Source organism: Passer domesticus, chromosome 17 (genome assembly GCF_036417665.1).
Source record: "Passer domesticus isolate bPasDom1 chromosome 17, bPasDom1.hap1, whole genome shotgun sequence".
Taxonomy (NCBI): domain Eukaryota; kingdom Metazoa; phylum Chordata; class Aves; order Passeriformes; family Passeridae; genus Passer; species Passer domesticus.
The window spans coordinates 3,365,209-3,388,767 of record NC_087490.1 but is presented as its reverse complement, the minus strand read 5'-3'; the positions used below and the strand labels follow the sequence as shown (position 1 = coordinate 3,388,767).

At 43.9% G+C, this 23,559-nt stretch overlaps 1 protein-coding gene and 1 long non-coding RNA gene across 3 annotated transcripts in view; one reads left to right on the top strand and one right to left on the bottom strand.

The window, feature by feature from the left end:
- Window positions 1-1,618: 1,618 nt before the first annotated feature.
- SPPL3 (signal peptide peptidase like 3) overlaps window positions 1,619-23,559 on the bottom strand; it is a 63,127-nt gene continuing 41,186 nt past the window's right edge. The window contains exons 3-11 of one of the 2 annotated variants that reach the window (XM_064393064.1): window positions 19,548-19,642; window positions 16,700-16,819; window positions 13,106-13,184; window positions 12,274-12,386; window positions 7,258-7,364; window positions 6,149-6,312; window positions 4,804-5,003; window positions 3,651-3,760; window positions 1,619-2,924 (exon numbers count right to left, since the gene is read on the bottom strand). In XM_064393064.1, the coding sequence (XP_064249134.1) occupies window positions 2,853-2,924; window positions 3,651-3,760; window positions 4,804-5,003; window positions 6,149-6,312; window positions 7,258-7,364; window positions 12,274-12,386; window positions 13,106-13,184; window positions 16,700-16,819; window positions 19,548-19,642 (1,060 nt within the window). In that variant the 3' untranslated portion in view covers window positions 1,619-2,852. The remainder of the gene's footprint in view (window positions 2,925-3,650; window positions 3,761-4,803; window positions 5,004-6,148; window positions 6,313-7,257; window positions 7,365-12,273; window positions 12,387-13,105; window positions 13,185-16,699; window positions 16,820-19,547; window positions 19,643-23,559) is intronic. The other variant, XM_064393065.1, reaches the window with a different exon arrangement.
- Window positions 4,918-6,313, top strand: LOC135282873 (uncharacterized). The gene is made up of 2 exons (XR_010348869.1): window positions 4,918-5,044; window positions 5,601-6,313. It is a non-coding gene; the product is annotated as an uncharacterized LOC135282873 (long non-coding RNA).

Sequence of the window (23,559 nt, the reverse complement as noted above, 5' to 3'; positions counted from 1 at the left end):
ATCCTCAAGCAGAGGAGACACATCAGATGGAAGGACAAGGACCAAAGGTCCATCTGTGCAGGGAGGGCCACAGCTGAGCAGCCAGGTAGGATCCATTTCTAATGCCCCTGAAGGGTTTGAACAGGGAGAGCTGTAGGACAAAGCTGTGCAGCTTTAACTTAAAGCTCTGGGAAAGCACTTTTCTTAGTACAGTTAAACTTCAGTGAACCTCTGCCAAGCACCAAAATCCTTCTCCTGCTGGCTGAAGGGGCAGCAAAGCCCTTCCAGTGCAGTGGGTGCTCACCTGGGCAGGGCCCCAGCACAATGTGAGGAGCACACAGTAAGGGCTGACTTGGGTCTCCTGGTGCAGGAGAAGAAGGGCACAGTGCAGGGAGGCAAGACAGCTTAACAAGGAAGGCCAGGCTTCTTGGGGGAAGCTGAATTAATTCTCATCAAGTATCAATCAATTACCACTTCCAAAACTTTCTCCAGAATGCTTCTCTAAGTGTAGAAATTGCTCATAAAGACACTTAGCAGGCAGGGCCTAAAAATGCTGCTGCAAAGCAGAGAAAGACCTCCTATTTTAATTCCAGAGGAATTCCAAAGAAATAATTCCAACGGAGGGAACTGCTGTGAGGCTGATGGTGCCTGAGCTGTGCACAATTGTCAGGTAGGTGCAAAGGCTGGGCAGATAAAGCTGCAGTGAAGTGGATCTGAATTTGTTATTCCACTGCTTGGAACCTCTCAGCAAAACAAAAGCCACCAAAAAAAACCTTTTTTATTTGAATACCTCCTCAGTATTTTATTCACCTCATGTTTGAGGTATAGCTCAAAACTGATGCCTTTCTAGTGTCCCCAGCAAGGCTGTCACCTCACACCTGACATGAACAGAAAAAGCAGATTCTCAATGAAGAACTATGAATTTCATTAAAAAGTGACAGTTACCTGAGAATGAGCACTGCAGGCACATGGTGGAGGGAATGCTTTCAGCTAAAGGAAAGAAAAGAACTCGGGGGGAGTGTGGGAGAAAGTCCCAATGTCCCCCCTGGCACACCCCCCCACATGTGCTAAATCTCAGCGCCCCTGCCCCCCCAAAGGCTGAGCTGTGTCTTACTCTTTATCCTGGCACATTCCAGCTGTCTTGGAGGTGCATCCCAGCCAGCTCAGAGGCGTCAGGCCCTCTGCCACCAGTGCCAGACCTGCTCGAGAACAGAGGAAGGTGTTAAGACATTAATGATACAGCACACATGTGGCTGGACAAAATTTCCTGCCAAGTCCAGTACGCTCTTGTAGCACCCGGCAGTGAGAGAGCTTCAGGGGTTTGAGCAACTCCTCCCTTCCTGGAACAAAACCAGTCCCCAAGTCACCTCACTGCTGTCAGTCAGTCTCCAACATTGCTCCTCCTCCCATGCCACTAACACTTCCAGCATCTGTCAACTAACAAGAGCTGTGAGCTCTCAGGGAGCTTCCCAGACCTCACTTGGCACAGTACATGAAAGGAAAAAAGTTTAGTTACCTCAGGGAAACCTTTCAGTCAATAAAATAACAGCTGGAACTGTTGGTTTTAAAAAAGAAAGAATAAAATCCACATTTTAACAGACTACAGGTAGAAAGCAGTCAACACACAAATTCCAACCAGTCACAACAGTAAAGGACAGTTTTTCTTTTTTTCTTTTTTTTTTTCTTTGAGGGGCAGGGGCATGGAAAAATACAGCACACTAATGAAACAAAATGCAAAAAATACAAAAAAATAGAAAATAGAAAAAATGTATTTACAAGTGATACATTACTATGATCAGAAAGCACAAAGACAATTGCTGCTATAATACATGCACTGGTCAAGAAAGAACCACTAAAAACCTGCAAGGGAGCTGTTTGTAAAAAAAAAATCAAAGGAGAAAAAAAAAAGAAAAAAGACACCCCCACCTCCTCCCCCCTCAGACACACAGGGCTGGGTTTGAACTTTTTTCTTCCCTAGTTTGCTACATTGATCAAATCAAGTATCCCCTAAAGTCCATGGGACAACCAGTACAAATACTACACTTGGTTTTAAACTGCAGGTTCAGTTGTAGGAGGGGGGAAAACAGCAGCTCATTGTAGATCCATATACATAAAGCCAGAGTAACTGCGCTACATGCTAAAAATTACAGCAAGCCCCTGTCTGCTACACAGCATGATCTTAGCAGGTTTCCTTTTTATTTATTCATATATATATCTATATGTGTGTATATATATATGTATAAAAATCGTGCCCTTTTTCACTGCAATATGACATCTGGGTGGAAATGTAACTTGTTACAACAAATTTTATATGTATACTGCAAGAAGTCACTCAATGTCTGTGGATTTAATAAGTAACCTCACACCACAGGAAATATTTAATAAATCAAAAAAACCCAATATTGTGACAGAAGACCTTCTGTCTCAGTTCTTTTCAAAACCGAAGTCCTGCAGGAAACTGGTCCCAATGTCCACGAGGGGTTCTCTGAAGAAGCCTCAGTTTGTTTAACTATTTTTGTGTTTAGTGTTCAAGTTTTTGAACGACTTCAAGCCGTTTTTAGTTTCAAGTCTGTCTCTTCCTCTCTCACAAAGGTAATAGTCTGGTACTAATCCGTCCGAGTGAGGAAAAGAGGAAAGTGGCTGCAGTTGCACAAAGGGTCCCCAGTTCCACATCTGCAGGGAGACACGGAGTCACACGGAGCTCTGGGATTTCAGCTTTTTCTTTCCCTCCTTTAATACAAAGTCCTTTCATACGTGTCCCATCGCTGGTACCTTCCCCAGTACCAGCCAGTCCAGCTTCAGGAGACAACAAAGCCACAAGTTAAAGGGAAAAGGACCAAGGCAGAAGTTCAGGTCACTTCCTGTCCGTTCCATCATACTTCCAGGAAACGGGAGCTGCTGGACTTGGAGTGGAAAGGCTCAGACCACATGCGACGTAGATCGCCCTAGGCAGGGAAACAGCACAAGGAGGTGCCCTCAGAAATGCTCAACTCTGCTTAGAATTCACATTTGAAAATGCACACAGAATTGCAAACACATCTTAGAGCAAATCTATTCTTCACCTGTTTTACAAATTACAATAAAGACTGCAAAAATAAATCCTTTCCCTGTCAGGCCAGAATACCTTACTTTTAGAGCAGATATAACCAAAATAGGTTTCTGATGGGAAGGAAATAATTATTCAGGTTGAAAATCCTGCCCTTTCTTACATTCTACTCTGCAGAGTGCTAGATGTGTGCTTCAACAACAGCCCTGGGAGGAAAAGGCAAATTTTACAATTTCTGTTCAGAACAGGTGACTGGGAAAAGGCAAGCAAGGTTCTGCCTCTCCAATCACTGTTCGAACTTTGTGCATGTGGTATTTAATGAGCAACAGGACAAGGACAAATTCATATATTCAATTAAAAGAGAATTTAATATTTCAGAATTTATTTAGATTAGGACTACTGGTACTTTATGTGCATTAATGATCTTCTATCTCAGGAACTCATTCCTCAGTTGCTCAGCCCTCTGAAATGAAGACTGACCCAAGAGCAGTGGTTACTCTGTGCTGGGCCAGGACTGCCAGGGACACACATCCTCCCCCTGAGAGCTGCTGCCCAGTGCAAGGACACTGCCCCTGCTGCCAGCTGGCCCAGAGCTCCCTGCTGCCCACGTGTCCTCCCCTCTTACCTTTAAATAGGCCATGGTGAGGAGTGGCAATAAAGTGAATGGTACCAAATAGAGCAGGGCAGGCTGGGCTGCCCGGTGAATACGAGAAGCTACTGTTGCAGTTAATAAACCTGGAAGAGAAAAAAGTCACTATCAATATCTTCAGGTTGCAGGTGGATGTTCTCAGCATTTCATCCACTGAGGCTTCCTTCACCCCCATTCTGACAGACAGGTGAGGAAATGTTACTTCTCTGTGCTTTGCTTTCCCTGAATGCAGTTGAAACAAACAAAAGAGTGAAAAATTATTCTGTTTTAGTATTAGGCTGTGTTGAGCCACTTGGCCCAATTTTGAATCTCAGACCAAGCCAAGAATAATTCAGACAAAATAAAACAAAAGGTGAAGTGGGGAAGCTGATTGTATTGCACTGAAATGCTGCTCTTGAGACTTGGTCTGTGGCCCCTGGCCTGAGCAGCTGGGGCTCAGAGGAAGGGCTGTACCCATCAGGAATGACTTTCCTGGACACTTGCCAGAAGGGAATGTAGGGGGGAAAATCGAGATGTGGGGAAAGGAAGGCTATTGGTAGGAAGGGATTTTTCCTTTTCAGCCTCAGAAGGGCCGTGGGAGGTCAGGATATGCACATGCATGCCCTGGCTGGAGGGAAAAGCCTATTTTATATTAGGCAGGAAAGGGCTGGCTACAGCGAATTATAAACAATTCCAGTTGTACCTATTGATGATTTTCTCTGTGTACTATGTCAGGATCAGAATACAAAATGCAGGAATTGCCTAGGTGAATTGCTTAAATTTGCTATGTACTATGCACAACAGAATTCATCTGGAAACTTCCATATTTTTCCCATCACTCAGGGATTAGCTACAATGCTTTTTATGCCAGTGAAGCAAAGTGCAAGTGCTAACAAAAGCACACTGATATTCTCTTTCATCCTCTAAATACAACAACTACAAAAAAACCTTGAAACACTTTTCTTCAGACTATAGAAGGGCTTTTCTCCCTAGACCATGCCAATAAACGCAAAGAGAGGAGGATTAAAAAGAACATAACCAAGCATCTTCTCAAAGCCTCTTTACACTTGCTTTCATCATCTTTTAAACCTACTACAATAATCCCACATCTGCTCACTTAGGCAAATCTTAATATTGAATAATTACTCACCTACAAAATAGCCAATAAGTGTGCAGTGAAAGTAAGAGACCTTCTGCATACGGCCAGAGATGTTCCCTGGCCCCGGGGCGCCGCAGGAATCACTGTTGGCTTGTTTCTTGTAGTTATCGTAACGCAGGACGAAGCACAGCAGAAGCCCTGGCATCACAATATCTCCAATCCCCAGCATGGAGAAGTGGCTGCCTGTGGAACTGAAGAGCAACTGGAATTGGGTTCATGGCCAAAACAAAAGGTGACGAGCTCTAGACTCCTCCACTGTGGTTTTGAGCTTCATTTGGCACAGCCCCTCCTTCTACTGCCAAACTTGCACATGAACCCAGTGCTGGCTAATGAGGTTTTCTTCACTGGTTTCTTCACCTCCTCAGCTTTACACAAACCCATCTGGGCAGAGATGACATTGCTCCAAACCAGTTTCCTTCTCCCAGTACTGTTTAAACTGCTTTTGCCCTTAAACCACTCAATGAAACAGACCCACTGCCCCAGTATTTCAGTCCTGTCCCTCCTCAGCACTGATGGGAGGGACCAACTGGCCCTTTGATCTGACTTTTGATTTCCACTGAAGTGCATCTTCATCCCTGTGCAGGCAGATCGAAAACAAGCCAGTACACCCATTTTGGACATTCAGACAAAACAGAAAACCAGTCCTGCCAGATTCCCAGAAAAGAGCCAGTTGTGAAAAAGATTAAGAACTAAAATCATCCAAGATATTTTTCATGAAAAATTGTTAACTTTGTCACTGTGATTTCATATTGCTGCAGATAATCAACTTCTAATCTCTCTAATTTCAGCATCCTAACATGTAAAGATACAAGAACAGAGTAATACCCTAACAAAACTTACTGCCTGCCTGCTGCTGCACTGAGCTTGCTGCCCCAGCAGGCCCTGGGCGTGTCTGCTTGCAGATGTGAGCCACCAGGGAACCCCTGGAGCAGGGACATGGGGAATGATCTCCCTTCAGCACTGCTTGCTTGGTAAGCCACCCTTGCTTAGATCAGTTTCCAATTCCTTCCCCATCATCTGCAATTACACAGTAATTCAGACTGTTCTGATGTTACAATAGACCTTGTATCTTTTAAGAGTGAGGTCACACTAGCAATCATCAGGCTGCAGAACTCTCACAAATGTCGAGAAGTGCATCCTGCTCTGAACAGGGCACCTTCTACCCCAGCCAGGCTCTTTTCTCTATGAATCTGCAGTGTCCAGTCCTCACTGCTCACCACATTCCTCTACAGCCTGAAGAGGGAATGACTAAACAGGGATTTTCCAACAGAGTTAGCACTACTAAGTACATGGAGGGAAAACATTCCTCATGTAGTACAGTGAAAGAAGCTTTTACCTTGGGAACACAAGTTTGCCAGGCAGCGACAGACGGGGAACATCTCTGCCCACATTTGGTCCCAGGTGAAGTTTCCGTGATAACACATCCAGGGGGTTGTCAGCTGGTTGTGTGGCCACTTTCACCATAACATTGCTGTTAAAGATGTAGGCAGAAAAAAAGACCTACAGAGCAAGGTAAGCAGAAGTTACAAACTGCAGTTACACAGCAACTTGAGCTGAATGCATGTTTGCTTTGCTACTCAAGAAAAGAAAAGCTATTTTCCTTGTGGTGATAAAAGGCAAAATGTATTTCAAAAATTCAGATAGACACTATCAATCCTAAGAATAACTGGAATATACTTTTTGATATCAAGATATTGATTAATATGTTGAGATCCTTTAGCAAAGAATCTGTCTGGACAACAAGCAGATAGTGTGGGATGACAAATGCAGATAACAGCACTGTGAAAATTGAAGGAATCTGCAGAACAGAGAAGAGGTGAGCATGGTGCTCACTCATAAATGCAATGAGGCAGCCCGTGTCTCATTTCTTGTAAAAGGCTTTTATGCTACAGCACATCCCACTGGAATCTCTGGTTGCCAGAGCAGTCAGTGGGTGCTGCCTTGGATCAGTGCTTGGTGTTATGAAAAAGTAAAACAAACCCCTCTTGCTACTACAGAACACATTCTGTCAGGTTTCTTGTAGAAGTGCACTAAGATTTTATGCCAACCTGTCTGGCCGTAAGTCCTGTTCTGCAGATTTCACTGCTAATCACAAGTCAGCACGTGTGCCCTGTGCCAGTGTGGACACAGCTCTCTGTGTGGGAAGTGCTTGTTCTCATCTTCAGCCAGCTTTCAAAATCTGAGATCCAAATTCTGGGGTTTTTTAATAATATGCAGAAGCCAAAATATTCTAATCTTATTATGCTTTATTTCAAATAATTAGCAAGGAAATTATGTATCCTGTTGTAGAATTCAGCACCTCAGAATGGAGTGGTGGAGCCAATTTTTTGGCTTTGCCAGACTTCCTCAACTTCATACCAGTATAGCTCATGTAAAACAGGTCCAAGGCCAATTACAAATCCAAAGCATAAAAACAGTTTTAGCAAAACCAAACCAAACACTTACCCAAAAGACATCATAAATTAATAACCCAGAGAGCAGCAAGCAGGAAACCTTGAGGCTCGGCAGGCGGACAAAGGCTATCATTGCAACACACAGGCCCATTGCCAGAGCTGCAAATGCAAGACATCATCAGCTCATTAAAACCAGCAGAACAAACAGAAAAACACCAATCCCAAGAAAGTACCTCCCCTCCAGGACCCCAAAGAAGCCTCTGTTTGCACCTGTGCAGCTCTGCATGCACCAGATGACTGTCTACCATTTCCAGACAGTGACATTCTTCTTACCAGGGTTTAGCAGAGTCAAAATACATTCAGCAGCCAACTGCCAACACGTTCCCTCATAGGCAGAGATCCCTCCCCAGGCACAACCGCCTGTTCCACTCAACTTCCACCACCCACCACAAAGAAATGTTTCCATGTTCTCTGTTCTGGAGACTCCTCCTCCCCTGTACAACCCTGACTACCCACTTTAAAACAGAGGCAACAAAACAACTTTGAATTCTCTGTGCCCCAAACACAAACCTCTACTTTTCCTCTATTGTTTTGAGGTTTTTTTTAAGAAATACATAAAATAAATAAGATCCTTGATTCTTAATTCAGAAAAGGCATGGTTACATGACTTGTTAGAACTTGGTCTGACAAAAACCCACTCAAACCAAACTTCTGCTTGGGCAAGACTGTGCAAGACTCCCTGAATACCCTGAAACATCATTTAGATATCCAGGATTTCCCAATAACCAAAATGCGTGTGAAAGCTTAGGGGAAAAAATATGGGTAAGTTTTTTTCCTAATCCCTCCTAAGGGTGATTTTTAGCCAGATCATTGAGCTGAACAGCAAGACACAGCTCAGATTTTTACTCTGTACCAAGGGGAATTTTGTCAGGGTAGGAAGGTAAGATTTTAAACAAAAGCCCAGTCTTCACATTTGTGTCATTGCCTGCTTCTTTGAGCCCAGCCTCATCTACCAAGGATACTCAAGTGACAACTGAATGTATTTCTACTGGTTACAAGTAATTCCCCAAAGAAACACTTATAATAAAACAAATTCTAAAAAAAAAAAAAACAAAACAAAACAAAAAGAAAAACTTTAAAAGCAAAACAGCTTTCATCTGTGATATCAGTCTATTTGCAAGGAATAATGGAGCCCTGCTGGGATCAGACTACAGTCAATCATGCAGACATTTGTCAACAAAATGTCTTTGTCTAACATGAGACATGGAATTTTTAAGAAGTTACAATCCCATTTTTGCCAACTGGAACTGCAGGGGAAGCCAATTCATTCTGCACATGCCCACCAGTGTGACAGCTGGACTCAGCCAAAATGGACAAATTAACCTCTGCATTCTCAGGCTGTAATTACCTACCACTTGTACTTCACCTGAAAGCTGGGGAGACCTTCCATCCACTCACTAGGGAAACACATCCATACACATTTCCAGGATGAACATGCCCCAGGCCTCCTGCCAGCGTGGCTCCTGCAGTGCCCAGGGGCTGCACCCAGCAGTTCTGCCAAGCCCCCCTCATCTCCTGAGAGCTGGCAGCCTTAGCACAACCCCAAGTTCAGCAGCCAGTTTTGACAAAGCAGTGGGGTCACTGACATAAAAATGTACCCTGAATCACGCTGCACAACTGTAACTAGCTACAAAATGTGAGCAAATTATTGAGGTTTAAAGAATTTGACACAGCAAAGCAGCAGGAAAGAGAACTGCATTCAGTAATTCAGTATAGCCCTGAGTTATAGACTGCCTCAGCAGAAGAGCAAATACAAGGGAACAGACTGTTTTAAATCAAAGAGGTTTCTCTAAAGCCAGTGTTAATCATAACTCAAGCAAGCCTATATTTAGGAGAGGATTTCCAGGTTATAATTAATGAGAAATGGAAATACTGTAACCAGTATGAGTTTTATCTATTGTTCACACATTCCATTTCTCTCTCACTGAAATGAGCACAGCCACATGCACAAGGCATCAAACTAAGCAAATACTGGGTAAAAAGAAGATGGAAAAACTCCTTCAGCTGACAGTGAAATACACATGCTAGTAATTACATAGTTTTGAAAATGCTTTAAGAAACACTGGTAAATTTAAAAAACAAGCAGGAATGCCCGAGAGCAAGTACAAGTAATATGGGCCAAAGTGCAGTCAATGGACTTCTCTAAATGGAAGCCAGCTTCCCTACCCAAGCTCATGCATAGTGTTGACAAACTATATAAGGCAGATCTTCACTGAAATATACTTCAAATCATAAAAAAAATAGCCAAGGATGAGAGAAAGACAGAACAAGAGGTAGAACAGCCACACAACCAGCAGCTCTGGTTTGGAAGTGCTGGGCAATGGGTTAACAAGGCTGAGTAAGAAAGCACTGGAGGAGTTAACCATCAATTAACAGAACAAATGAACTCCAGAGTCCCTGCAAACACACTCCTTATGGAACAGGGATATTCTGAAGATTAAGAATATTCTTGCATATGTGATTAGACTGGCAGTTTTCCAGCTCTCCTGCATCCAGAGCAGGAGAAAGCTCCAAGATGCTGCTGGTGCAGAGTCTGGTTTAGAAAGCACTGCTTAAGCTGGGGAGGCTTTAACTTCCCGCACAGGCCAGCAGGTGAAGCTCTGCTCTGATGAAAGTGTATTTCAAGAGAAGGGAGTGGGGCCCAACTGCTGCAGCAGCTCCCGGGGTTTCTGTGACCATGCTGTTCACTCTGTAGCTACAGATATCCCACACATCTACAGCATTCCTGCTGTACATCTCCAGCTCTGTGCACTATTCAGGAAAGCTTTCATTTTAACCAGGCTTCACCAGGGAACAGTGACCATCCTGGGTGATTCTGTCACCCAGGAGTCTCTCAGAGTAAGAAGCATTTCAGTCCCTATAGAGGTGCATCATCACATACCAGAACAATCCCCGGAGCCAACGGGGGCTCACTCTGCCCTGTGACACTCCCTGCCTTCAGAACCACTTCAGCCACGGCAGGGCAGGCAGGGCAGGGCAGCATTTGGGCACTGAAGCTGCTCCAGCAAGCACCGCCACACCTCGATTTCGTAAGGACCGGCAACTACCAAGAGGCATTTCCCGTGCTCTCCTCAGCCCTCAGCTGCGAGGCTCCTTCACACGGACAGAACGAAGGCACAGCCCGAGCGAGCAGCCAGGGCTCTGCTCGGGGGGAACCCGCCCGTTCCCGCAGCTCCTCCTCCAGCCCCGCGGGCCATGAGCAGCACGTTCACAACGCCGGTTCATCTTCTGTTCATCCTCTGCCGACGGCCGAGCCGGGGTCCCCGGGCCGGGCACAGCCGAGCTGCCCAGGACAGCAGTGCCCCGGGTGCCCAGCAGCGCTGCCCCGGCGCCTCCGGGACTCGGCCCAGAGAAGGCAGAGCGGGATCCCACATGCAGCAGCACAGGATGAGGTGTAAAGCTCCCCTCTGTTGTCTGTTTCCCTGACCAAGGCCTGTAAAAGCTATTCCCTGTTTGCTGTCACTGGCAAACACTGATTTAACTGGATTTGAGCAAATGGCAGGAGGATCACCTGTATAGTTCAAGCTCCCTTAATAAACTACATAAAATAATTCAAAGCGAGACAGCAGCAACACAATTCAGTAAATCATAAAAAACCTCCAAGAGAAATAGAAGCCAGACACCAGTCTGCACCAGCAGCTCAGAGCCCTGTAGATGAATTACTGCAAAGTCCACCATGTCAGACTGAAGCACTCACAAAAATAACTATTTTTAACTAAATGCTTCTGCTGATACCTCAGTGTAGACAGCTCTTCAGATTCTGCCAAAATCCACACTTGACATTCCTTTTAGCTTTGCAGCTACTGCAGATCAAGTGTCAGCCTCGATTTCATGGTGGGCTACTCTTATCACAAAACAGACCCTGCATTTTTTCATTTACCATCTGGTATTTTAAAAGGCATTTCCCTTTCATACAACAAGTGGGGACTTTTAAAGCAGTTCAAACCATGAATGAAGCATAGTGCCCACATGTAAAAGAAAGAATGATGGTGCCAGGAGAGGTTTCAGTGCTAAGGACGTGCTGCTGCTACCTCATTTAGGAGGAGCTGAAGCTGATGGGATGAATGTTTTCTATTGTAACAAACAATTTCAAGGGCAGGTATGTTGTTGCAGCAATTTTTCCTCAAGCAAGCACGACCTCAGCATGCCATTACACCATGTCCTAAGCCAATTTAGCTGCCTGACACTGCTGAGAAGCAGAGGTCCTGCTCCTGGCTACTCCTTCATCCTTTGCTATTATATCCACTCCATCCCCTCAGATCCCATCATGCTGCCACTTACCTTCTGCCAAATTTAGCACATACCTGACTACACAATAATCCAATTCATCTCACTGCAGCAGCAGAAAAATAGGCTGGCAAAACCCAAGTATGCTGCCATTCTAGTGAGCTGGATCAGTTTACCATGTGATTAACTAAGAGCCAGAGCTAGCACAAGAGATCTGGAAGGCAGGAGGGAAGGATGAAGGCTCCTTTTTGGAACAGTAAGCTGTGAATTCAGGTCAACCACCATAAAAAAACCCAATAAATCACACCCTCAAGCCAGCTGGCTGACTGCCAGTTTCGCCCATCTCACCACACAAGGCAAGCATAGCAGAGATCAAAGACAACCAGCCACTGTGAGCTGCCTCACAACCAATTATTTCAGCATCAGAACCAATAAACAACAAGATGCACTCCAAAAATTAACCAGGTTTTTGGAATCAAGCTATGAATCATAAACAACCACTGTCTCCACACATCCTTAACTCAACCTCACCATTCACCCCACACCACACAGGTGCAGAGTATCTTCCATGAGTGTTCTGGCACTTCCCTGGAAGCTTTTACAAACCAGAAAAACAGGTATTCCAAGCACTCCCCTGGCAAGTTCCTGGCAGTGGCTCTTCAGGGAGTCTGCCACACAGCTCAGCAGCCAAGACATTAATATTATCAAATTTCACCCATCATCAGGGTGAATGATGTGTCAGAGAGGCACCAACCAGGAGTAAAACCATTCACATACTCACCATCCATTAGGAGCCAGTGGCCAGTTAGGACCCAGATAAGGACAAGCATCACAGACAGAGAAAACGAGAGCAGCTCAGCAGCAGTGAAACGCCCACAGCAGCCAAAGGAAATCCTAGAACAACACAAAACATCAGCTGCAAGACTTTATGTTTCCACTTAAAGAACAGAAAATGGACACTGCTGGAACATGGCTCAACTGCTGATGAAAGATGCCAAGAACAACTGAAGGGAACTTCCTTTGCCACAAATAGGTACCAAAACAGCAACAAAATAAAAGCTTTCCTCGCATTCAAATACTGTGTGTAAAGCATGAACTGCAGAGATGGGAAAAATCCTGTAAATCTTGGCACCTCTCTTGAAATCTCCAACATTCCTAGCACCACCTAAGATAGTGCTTTTAGCAACATGAACTCCAATCACAAGGTTAAAAAATAAAATTAGTTTCAAAACATGACATTAATAACTGCAATTTCCACTGGTTTAACTACAGTCTTCAAAAGAGCCAGCATTAAAATCCAGAGTCCAGTGTTAACAAACATTAAAATCCAACGCCAAATCCCAAACTCTAAAATCTCAGCCAAAAGAAGCCAAACTTATTAAAAATCACTGCTGGGAAATCTAGTCCCCTGCACTGGTATTGCATTTCCCAGGCTGGCAAGTGTGAGTGACTTGCAGAAAATGTGCTTCCTACTTTCACAGTGGAAACATGATGTGGGCACAAAAAAAATGCACAAACATCAGCCCTGAGGTTAATGCTTATTAAAGAATCCTCATTAAAAGAAAGAAACACAATGCACAAGAAGAGGAGCAAAGGATTGCTCAAGTCCTTACTTGTTCTGAGGTGAGCAAGGCCGTGTTAAGTACTGGCACATCGGGAGCAGAAGGAAAGCAAAAGCTATTGTTGCAAGGACTATGAAAAGAAGAAAAGGCAATATTAGGACATTCAGACCGAATTTCTACAGTACACAAACATGCTTCTCCAATTTGAAAAGCTCTTGCAACAATGTCCTATTATCATATGCTCAGTATTATTCCAGCATGAACAGCTCAGAGCTCTGAGGTTTTCTGCACAACAGTGAGCCTTCAGACTGAAATAAAATGAAAGCTCTCAAAGGAATGCAATGCCCCTTCCCCAAACCCTAAAAAAAGTCTTAAACTTATTCATTATCATGTCAGCAAGAAAAACAGTTTTTACATATTCTGAGTAAAAAAAAATCTACTACAAACTAGTTGTGAGATTTTCTTACGATTTTGCAACATGTGACACAGACTAACTCAGCATAGTAGAGGTTTTTTTTCCACTTTCTACCTCAGTAATTTTTCCCCCATCTCACACAAAACTCTTTATTCATCACTAAAAACACAGTACAACTTCAAAAACCTTATAGCCAGTAGCTGGCAACCTCACTTTTTTAAAATAAAGTGCTTTAGGTTTTTGAAAACAGAAAGATAAAAATACATAAATAGCCAAACAGACTATTTCCATAAACATTTTCTTTTTCAAGCAGCATACTTATCCCACCCACACATTTGTAAAAACATTTAGTAACTGCTGGTATTTATAATCATTTTTCCTTTCAGTTTTTTAAAAGGACTGTTTAAAAGGATGGAGCATGAGGGTGTGGAGACACAGACATGCCAGCAGCACACATCCAAAACTGTGCAGCAAGAACAGACTGCCATGAAAATCGAAATCTTGGAACTTTTTGCATGCTGCAATTCAGATCTTTGTGCTGTCCTCTACTTATTCCTTTAAAAAAATTTTGTTGCTGGTTTTTAAAAGGGATTTTTGTTCTCTTCTCAAATGAAGATGATGGGAAAGAATCAAACATTGTCTTACAGTCTAAGCCATTCTCTACACAGTTTAAGCCAATCAGAGAAAAATTCATTTGGTCAAACCACATTTTCCCTTCTGGTGGGAGGAAGATTTAAAACAAAACAAAACAAAAAAAAAGGAGAACTCGAATAATCTAAAAAGAGAATTTCGGAAGTGTCTGCATACAAACAGCACCATGAAAACTCACAGTTCTATCAGTATTTCAGAGGGGGGAAGAAAACCAGAAGCTGTAGGGAAAAAACGAACAGCGTGGCACCTCTGCACAAACTGAAGTAAGAACCTCTTTGGAGGTGCCTGGCAAAGAACACTGCCCAGGAACCCTGTGTCCCTGCTGCCCCGAGTCCTGCCTGCCCTCCCTGCTCCCTACCTGCCTCCCCCAGCACAGGCTCAACCCTCTTTGCCCTTGGAATCTCTCCTCCAGCTCTGCCCAGCAGGGAACCCTGCACCTCCTGCCCTGCTGTCCCCATGCTGGGCTCGTTCAGAGTGGGAGTTACACTGCAAGGAGGAGCTGCTCCCACTCCAGCCCCAGGGCTCCCATCCCCTCCAGCCCCAATCCCAACTGTCCAGGCTCAGCCCAGGGCTCCCTCCAGCCTCAATCCCAACTGTCCAGGCTCAGCCCAGGGCTCCCTCCAGCCTCAATCCCAACTCTCCAGGCTTAGCCCAGGGCTCCCTCCAGCCCCAATCCCAACTGTCCAGGCTCAGCCCCAGGGCTCCCTCCAGCCTCAATCCCAACTGTCCAGGCTCAGCCCAGGGCTCCCTCCAGCCTCAATCCCAACTCTCCAGGCTTAGCCCAGGGCTCCCTCCAGCCCCAATCCCAACTGTCCAGGCTCAGCCCCAGGGCTCCCTCCAGCCTCAATCCCAACTCTCCAGGCTCAGCCCAGGGCTCCCTCCAGCCTCAATCCCAACTGTCCAGGCTCAGCCCAGGGCTCCCTCCAGCCTCAATCCCAACTCTCCAGGCTCTGCCCAGGGCTCCCTCCAGCCCCAATCCCCACGGTTCAGTGTCCCTTGGCCTCACTCCTGCCTGCAGGCAATGGCAGCTCTGGGGCTCTGCCCTCCTCCGAGCACTGTCCTGGCCTTGGCTGCTTGCTGCACCTACGCTTGCTCCTGACTCTTCCCTGAAAGGCAAATCTCTATGAGAGGAAGGTTTGAGAGGGGTTTAAGAAACCAGACATCAGCTGTAATTTGGCAGTTCCCCACATCAGCCCCTACTGGCTGCAGAAGATGTAAACCAGCATGACCCGAGCTTGGTGTGTCCCTCTCCAGGGACAGAGGGACCAAGTCCCACAGCCCCAGGGTCACAACTCCAGCAGGGTCCCTCCCCATCCTGCAGTGCAGCCTCTAAGAAGCTCTGCATTCCAGAGGCTCTGGGCTTGATGACAGCCTCTGATGCAAGCCCAGGAAGAGCAGGAACATACCATGAAAGCAGGTTTGAGAATAAAGATACCCAAGAGCCCTGAGCCTACAACAAGCCCCAAGGGACACAGGATCCTCTACTTACACACAGATATATTACAAATAAAGTTACAAATCCCAAGGTAATTTAAAAAATAAATTGTCCAATAATCCCAACAAATTAAAATTCCTCTTTTGTCATAAATCTTTCCTTGTTACATCTTATATATATCTGTTTGTGTACATTTCCCTCATATCTAGCATACAGTAGAATCTATCTGAAGTATTTTTTAATAGGAAAGAACATATGTGTCATAGGCCAAATTAAAAAAACAGAATTCAACAGGCCTCTACAGGAGGCAGAATTAGACAGGAGTCTCAAGACTAGAGATTTAAATTTCAGCCATCAACATCAGCCCTGTTTAAGAGGCTGGCACAGCTCAGGAGTTAAACCATAAGGGCAAAGGCTGCAGTGAAGTAGGAGAGGATAAGAGATATTCAGGAGTTTAACAATCTTCACAGACTCAGTATGTGGACTGAGTACAACTTTTAGAAGCTGCTGTGTATCTGAAGCAGTAGGAAGAATCTTGCTATTCTCAACAGCAGCTGGTTTCTTGAAGAATTGCAAAAAGATCAATAGGTCAAAATTTTCCAAAATGCAATGCCCTGGCATTTACTGAAAAGACAAAATGTAAATGCTAAACAGGACTGGAGGATCTGCAAATTATTTGCAGGTAAATTTCAATTTTGTTCTAAATTCAAGCAATGCAAAAGATTAATATTCAAATGTTAGTGTGACCAGAAACAGAAAAACTGCATTAAAGCAAAACCAAAATTAAAGTAGGCAAGAAGTCTCTGGACAGGATTCCCAAAGTTATTTCCCATGAAGTAACATGTACTGTTCTGGGCACTGATTTATGAACAAGTGAACTTCATGCAAAATAACACATCTGGGCATGTTTAGACCTCTGGCAATTTACAGTTCAGTAGGTTTAGCACAACTCTAAGTGGAAAATACTTCTCAAATAACACTTGTCTATTTATAGCTACCCAGACCTGAAAATACAACTGTGAAACCTGATGATTCTATTTTTAATGTACTGTGATGTGTATTATAATTCTTACCAACAATATGTAATTATATCAATACTTCCTGTTCTATTCCAAGTCTTATAAAGAGAAGAAAACTTAGTCACCTGCTGTGCATATTGTAAAGACCACTTGAACTGAGTCGAAGAAGAAGAACATCACTAGGAGAGACACGGAGGCTCCGATGGGCAGGAACAAGGCCTGGGTGGAATCGATGGTTTGAATACCTGCAGGAGAGAGGGGGACACGAGCTCCTGTTGGTGCCACGCAGGGACACAGCCCTGGCCAGCACAGGCAGGGCTCTGGCAGCACGTTCCTCCCAGTGCTGGTGAGCAGGCACTGGCTGGTGCTCTCTGAGCCCAGCACAGCCCCGCGCTGCAGAACCCAGAACTGAAAGTTCAGGCTGATCTGGTGCCACAGACAGAATGAATGACAAGCCATGAAAATGAACATTATTTAGGGATTAGAATCACTTCACACTGAGACACAAAAATGTGTTGAACAGAGCACATGTAAGGTTTACTTAATCTCTGAACACAAGGTGAAAAGCCTGACCAGTGTTAGGCTGACCCAGCTCATGCAAAGGGTGCCACAGCTTCAAATTCCACTTGGGTGAAGGCCACCAAGCTCTTAAATTTCACCACAGGCTGCAATCATGAGATAATATCAAGCCTAACAATAAAGGGCAGTTTTCAAAAAATACTCAAATCATTTACCTGTTTATGAAAGCACCAGGTCAGTGAAGTGTATTGTAACTGCCTTTTTGCTAAAAACCAACACAAATTCAGGCTCACATTTCACACTTGGCAGTAATTTTAAACAGGGCAGAGATACTGAATTATTTTCTTCTTAGTATTTCCCTCACCTCACCCATACAGTGTGATGACCAGGGATGTTAATCATGGGAAAGGACAACTGTTACTGTATTTCTGAGTTTTCAGAATTATCAGCAAAACTGAGAAGTCCACCTAACCCCACAAATTCCAAGACTTAAGCAGTCTCTGTAGCTGTATTTACATTTGATCCCTGGGGAGAAAGAAGCCATAAGCAGCAATGCAATTAAAAATACAAGACACACTTCTACTTGTAGAGCACTGAAGTAACAATAGGGAGCATCTGAAGTAGTCACTTGGTAAGTGACCAGCAGAAAATAATACAAGAATAAGACCTAGAAGAGATGTAAAACCAGCTTGACATCACCTGTGTTATCCTAAAATAATTAAACACTGCTGTGTGAAGGGGGTTTTACCAATCCTAGGATTTGAAGGAAAAGCCTTTAGGGTTGTGAGACATACACAGTCAAGTAAATATACACACAGATTGTGTGTCTGTGTTTCTGTGTAAGACTGTGTTTTATTTTATTTTTTTCCTGTCAAGAGTGGCAAGTCATATAAATAACAGGTTACCTGTACAACTCAGTTACCAGTGTATCTGATTACATTGAAAAACCTCAAACACACATGAAATAACTCACTACAACTTAGTATCTGTTATAAAAATTCAACCATTTTCATAAAAGCTGAATAAAAAGCATGCAAGTCATGACAGCTGCACATGGTCACGCCTATTAGTTCATGTCATGTACTCTTAAACATAAGTAGTACAATAAATTTTAAAAATAAAAAGCAGAAGAACTCAGTCACTTGGGATTTCTACATTGCTGAGGTCTGGCACATTAATGTAGATGGTCCAGTGATGACAGTGTGAAGACACAAAAATTCTAATCTGTGACTTAGATCTGATTCCTCCTGCTCTGAGAAAGCACATTTATTCACATGTCCTTCAACTTTCCAAGAGCAAAACCAAACAAAACAAAAGCCCAGAAATGACACACCACACACCACCTTGGCATCTGGGAATTAGTGCCTGCAGCATTAAATGTCAGAGTTCTTCCTTTAATTTCTGATCATTTTGACAGCTAATCTCCTTAATGTGCTTATTCCCTAGCCCCAGACTGTCTTCCCTTCCTTCCCAGATGCCAAAAGCTTCAACTGTTCATTGCTGTACCACCAAGCACAGCAACCTCTTTGCTCTGTGCTGCCAACAGAAGCAGTGCTGTGACAACTATTTAAATTCCAAGAGTCTACATTAGAAAAGACAAAACCAGCAAGAGACACATACAACATATGTCATTTCAGTCATCATTTTAAAGCTATGCTTCTTGCTTTAAACAAAACAAGCTTAGCATTCAAGGTTTCATGCACAGGGCTTCTCACTTCTGCCTTCTATACTCTGGGAAACTATTTCACTCTAGAGCCCTTTCTCAAAATATGGCAATATAAATTGCCTTCAGTTAAACCCAAGCATGAATTTACAACACACTGTGCACACTGTGTTCCACTCTAACTGATTGGTTCCATATTTTTACCTGCAAAACTGTGCATGTCAGATGGCCAAGCTGCCTGCAATCTATTTATAGATCACAGGAGGGACAGTCACCAGGCAGGAGCTGACATGTTAATCCCACTCTGAACAGACAGTGTGCAGACACACATTTGTTGTCTGTTACAAAGGAGCTGCCCAGAGCCATGTGAACTCTGCTTGAGTTTCCCTCCTGGTAAGGTGAATCCTCTTTAGGGACCTGTCAGTGCACCCTGCAATCACTCCCTGCTTCCAGCCTGGCCAACACGCCATAGCAATGAGCTCCAGCCACAAAGGAATCCCACTCCCTTCTCCTAACTGTGGGCTGGCTTTTTTCAAAGTAAAGCTCTTTCCATTTCCAGTCAGACCTGACCAATTGTGCCACATGCAATTTTTATGCATGATGGAGATGTTATGTTGCTGCTTTAAATCCAGCTTCCACGGCGTGCCCCAGCTGTGGACAGCACAGAGAGGGGGGAGTGCCAGACACAGCCTGGGGCAGGTGAGTCTGCAGTGCAGCAGTCAGACACATGCACAGGTGAAGCAGGAGTGCAGCACTGAGGTGCAGCAGAAGGGGGAAGGAGTAAAGCTGACCCTTACTGTTATTGGTGCTGTTGCCATTAAAAGACCCAGCGGTGCTGCTGTTGTCCTTCTCTTTGTCTTGGTTCTCAAAGTCCATGTTCAGAGACCTGCAGGGAACAAAGCACATGTGACAGATGAGTTCCAAACTCCTGTTTAGGCTCATCAGCTGCAGCCTCATTCCCACTGCCACAGCAGCCTGCCCCTGCAAAAGCCCTGTAATGCTGGTTATTAGAAACAACACCACAGGCAGTGGGAAATTCAAATAACTGAAGTGCTCAGTTCCAAATGAGGCCCCACATCCCAGGTTCTGACAGTGAGATCAGTCACCAGTGTCCACACTGGGGAGTGCTGGATATCTGTGCTGCTGTTTGTTGTTACCTGATTTCTGGGAAGTGTAGAACACAATGGAAGCACAATAAACATCTCAATTCTCTTGTAAACTTGAACTCTTTCCAAGTTCTCATTTTTGTTCCTTTTCTTTCAAATTTGACTATCAGGTTTCATTTTTAAGACAATAATATTTCCTTCCTTGAAATGTTCTCATGAATGACCCAAACTAGCTTTTAAGTGTTTGCTTAATGCAAGGTCTTACTTCACTGAAAAAAATTCAGCAAAGCCTAGAAAATAATCAAGATATACATTTTACATGCACACAGAACAAATGAATAGAGGAATAAATAGCATAAATTAATACACTTTTATTAATCCATAGGAGTGGACAACACTCCCCTGAGCAGCCAGCTCAGCTGCTATTGATTCATCTTTTCATGTTGATATAAAATTTCTTTCAAAGTTCCAATTTAGGACAGTATTCCACCCCTTTTGCCACAGTCCTTCACTTTGATGCAACTTCCAAATTATATTCTAACACATTTGGCATAACTTTCTGAAAAGGGGGAGTTTCACTTAAGGTCTGTTTTGACCAGCAATAATTTCTTTTGTTAAATTCAATGTGCTTTTAAAAAAAAATACCAGCAATCAAGTTTACCACAACAGTTTCTCATTGATGCATGGATGGTATCCACGATTTAGCTGCATATTGATTTATTCAAATGAGCTACAGAGAACCACCAGAAGCACTGTGCATCTCCCACTGTACAGCTCCTGTCTTAAGCTTGCAGCAGCATCCAAGTATTTCAATAGAACTTCCAGGTCAACAGGAATTAAACTTCTTTTTAAGTTTAGCTTAACTGAGTTATACAAAGTAAACAAATTATATTCATTTACCAGACCAGTAACAAATACACCACAGTCTTCTAAACTATTCTAGAGGCATCACAGTTATTTCCTTGCAGTGCATTGATCATGTGCTGCAATGCACAGGTGACAAAGTCTGTGCTGCAGTCCCAGAATCTGGAATTAGGCACAACCAGTCTATAGGATCAGACACATGTGGTGCATTAAAGACAGAGGGGTTGAGCAGCTTCACTCCATAGAAGAAAACCAAGAAAAAGGCTCTTCCAGCACAGAACTGGTTTGGTTCCCTTGCTTCTATTAAGGAAATGCTCCCCAACAGTGTTATGAGATTAAAGCAGCTTTAGGTCTCAGGCAAACCACACAGAAGCCTCCACCTCAGATCCCACAGTGCTTCTACACAGACTATGGATCATCAGCTAAAGAGTTATGGAAATAAAAAGAGGCAATAGAGAACACTAAAATTCTAACAAATTAATCTGTTGTTCTTAGCTTGTTCTTCTAAAGATCTCTTTGCCCTGCCCTTTGTTTGGAGTGCCTCCATCATTCACTCGCACTCCTTTCCCCCATTATGCATTGTAGCTTTATAGTTTTCCTCTCAAGCTATAAAAATCTGGGAGGAGGCTGACAGCCCTCCAGGACTTGGTCCAAGATTCAGACAAACAAGATAATTCTTTTCTCAGTGCAGTGTTTTCTTCCCCTCTGAATTAGCACAGTTAAGAAGAACCTCACACCATCATTCTCCCAGTGGCATTGGGCAACTCGTAACTTAAGGAATTTCTATCAGCAGAGAAAACTGGAAATAAAACCTATCAGATCTACTGCTCATAAACAACCTCAGCCCCTCTCCTTTCATTGCCACAGTGTCAGCAATTATTATTACCTATAAATATCCTTGCTTCCAAAGTAAGCATAAATTAGGAAATTACTTTCACTTAACAACACAGCTGCTCTTCCAAGCCAACCTCTGAATAATCTCCAACTGTTTTATGATTTGGCTCTTCCCTCTGCTACAAATTATCACTAACATAATAAAAAAACCTAAGAAGCAATCACTAAAACACCTTCTAAGAAAGTTAAAAATCATACTGTAAAACAAGATAAAACTACTGGGCTGCAGAGAAATGGCAAGCTGGGAGACATTCGCTGTTTTGTTCAAGCTTCTCCTGGGCTCCCAAAGGGAATGCTGAGTCAGCATCTCCCCTGGGGCACTGAGCTGCTCCATTGTTTCTTCAGTGGGTCCTGAGAGCTCCAGCTGGTTGCATTTCCAGCAGGGTTTCAAAGCAAACGAGTCACCCTCTCACAGGGAGCCCCTTGGGAGGGTTATGCTGAGGCCAAAGCAATGAGTAAGCTGCTGGCACGGCACCGCCTGCAAAGTTCACATTCAGCTGTGGATCACTCCACTGCAGAAATGCCTCAGGGAAACCCAGCAGGAGATGTTCTCATCAAGCAATGGAGAAAATAGGAATGCAAGCATCTATCTGTAGGGGCACCTGCAGATACAACTTATTGAGAAGTTCCTTCTTGCTCTACCAGCGAGGACAGGCACCCACCCAAGAGCTCTGGGAGCATGGGAATGCCTCACTGGAAAGCCAAGCCTCAGCACACCATGCTCACACGACACTGGGCTCACCATAGGAGCTACTTTCTATTCACACCCACACTCTGGATACTCCAAAACTAGAGACACAAGGCGCCAGGGTCATCCCACACTTCTTGGTTTGGCTCAAAAGCAGGTATTTGAACAGGTAGGTTCTGGGTTAAATCTGGCTTTATATAAGCTGAGAGCCCATGTGTGGGGATGTGATAGGATAGAAAAAGATTTAGCTGTTACCTGCAAAGTAACCCCAACATTAAAGTCACACAGAAGCATTTGGAAAGGTGGCTGTCTTGCCCTCAGAGAAAACCTGTTTGAAGCTGAGCTCACCTCTTTAAAAATCCACAACTAACCCATCTACCTGCATGCTCCAGTTTACAGCTCCTAACGGTTTGAAGGATTAGACTTGCCCCTTTGGCAGCCAGAAATAAAAGCACGTCAAGTTCAAGGACTGAGAGCAGTCAGAATGTTCATGAGAGAGATGTACAGAAGGGCTGGAAGCAAAAACTCCTGACCCGGCACAAACGCAGGCAGGAAATGCTCGTTCATGCAGTCACAGAAGGGGAACTCAACTCTGCCACTGCACTTTGTTCTGCTCCTGGGCCTTACCCACCATTTATTACACATTCTTCTGAGTGCACTGGGGGTTTGGGATTTTTTCATTTGTTTTGGACAAATGCTACTTCTGTTAATAAGGACAGTGGACCACGGTTTCCTTTGTTCCCCTGACGCTGCCTGCCTCAGATTAGATCCACCACACACGTGGGTTTTATCCTGATGACTCACCCACCCAATTCTTTCTGATCCTATTACTGCACTTCTGTTTCAGCCACTTGCCAGGAATACTACAACAGCTCTACCTGCTGCTTTTCAGTTGAAAATCAGAAAGCAAACCCCCCTTCTGCAACACAAAGGTTAACTGAGGAGTGCTATTTTCTTTTTGTCTCGCAACAGCTCTGCAGGAGACGAGCACTCAAATCCAGATGAACACAGCACTGCTGACAGATGAGAATGAGCACCCTAAGCTGTAACTTTTATCTTTCCAGCACATCAGTTTTCTAAGAAAATTCATCCTCTTTGCCTGAAGTTTACATTTTACTACTTTAAGAATTTCCAGATGAATATAATTTTGTAACTTACTAACATACTTCAATTTCTTAAATAACTTAATTGTATTTCAGACACATTTGTTAACACCACTGCACAATTTTCTGTAAAAAACTGCTTTTGACC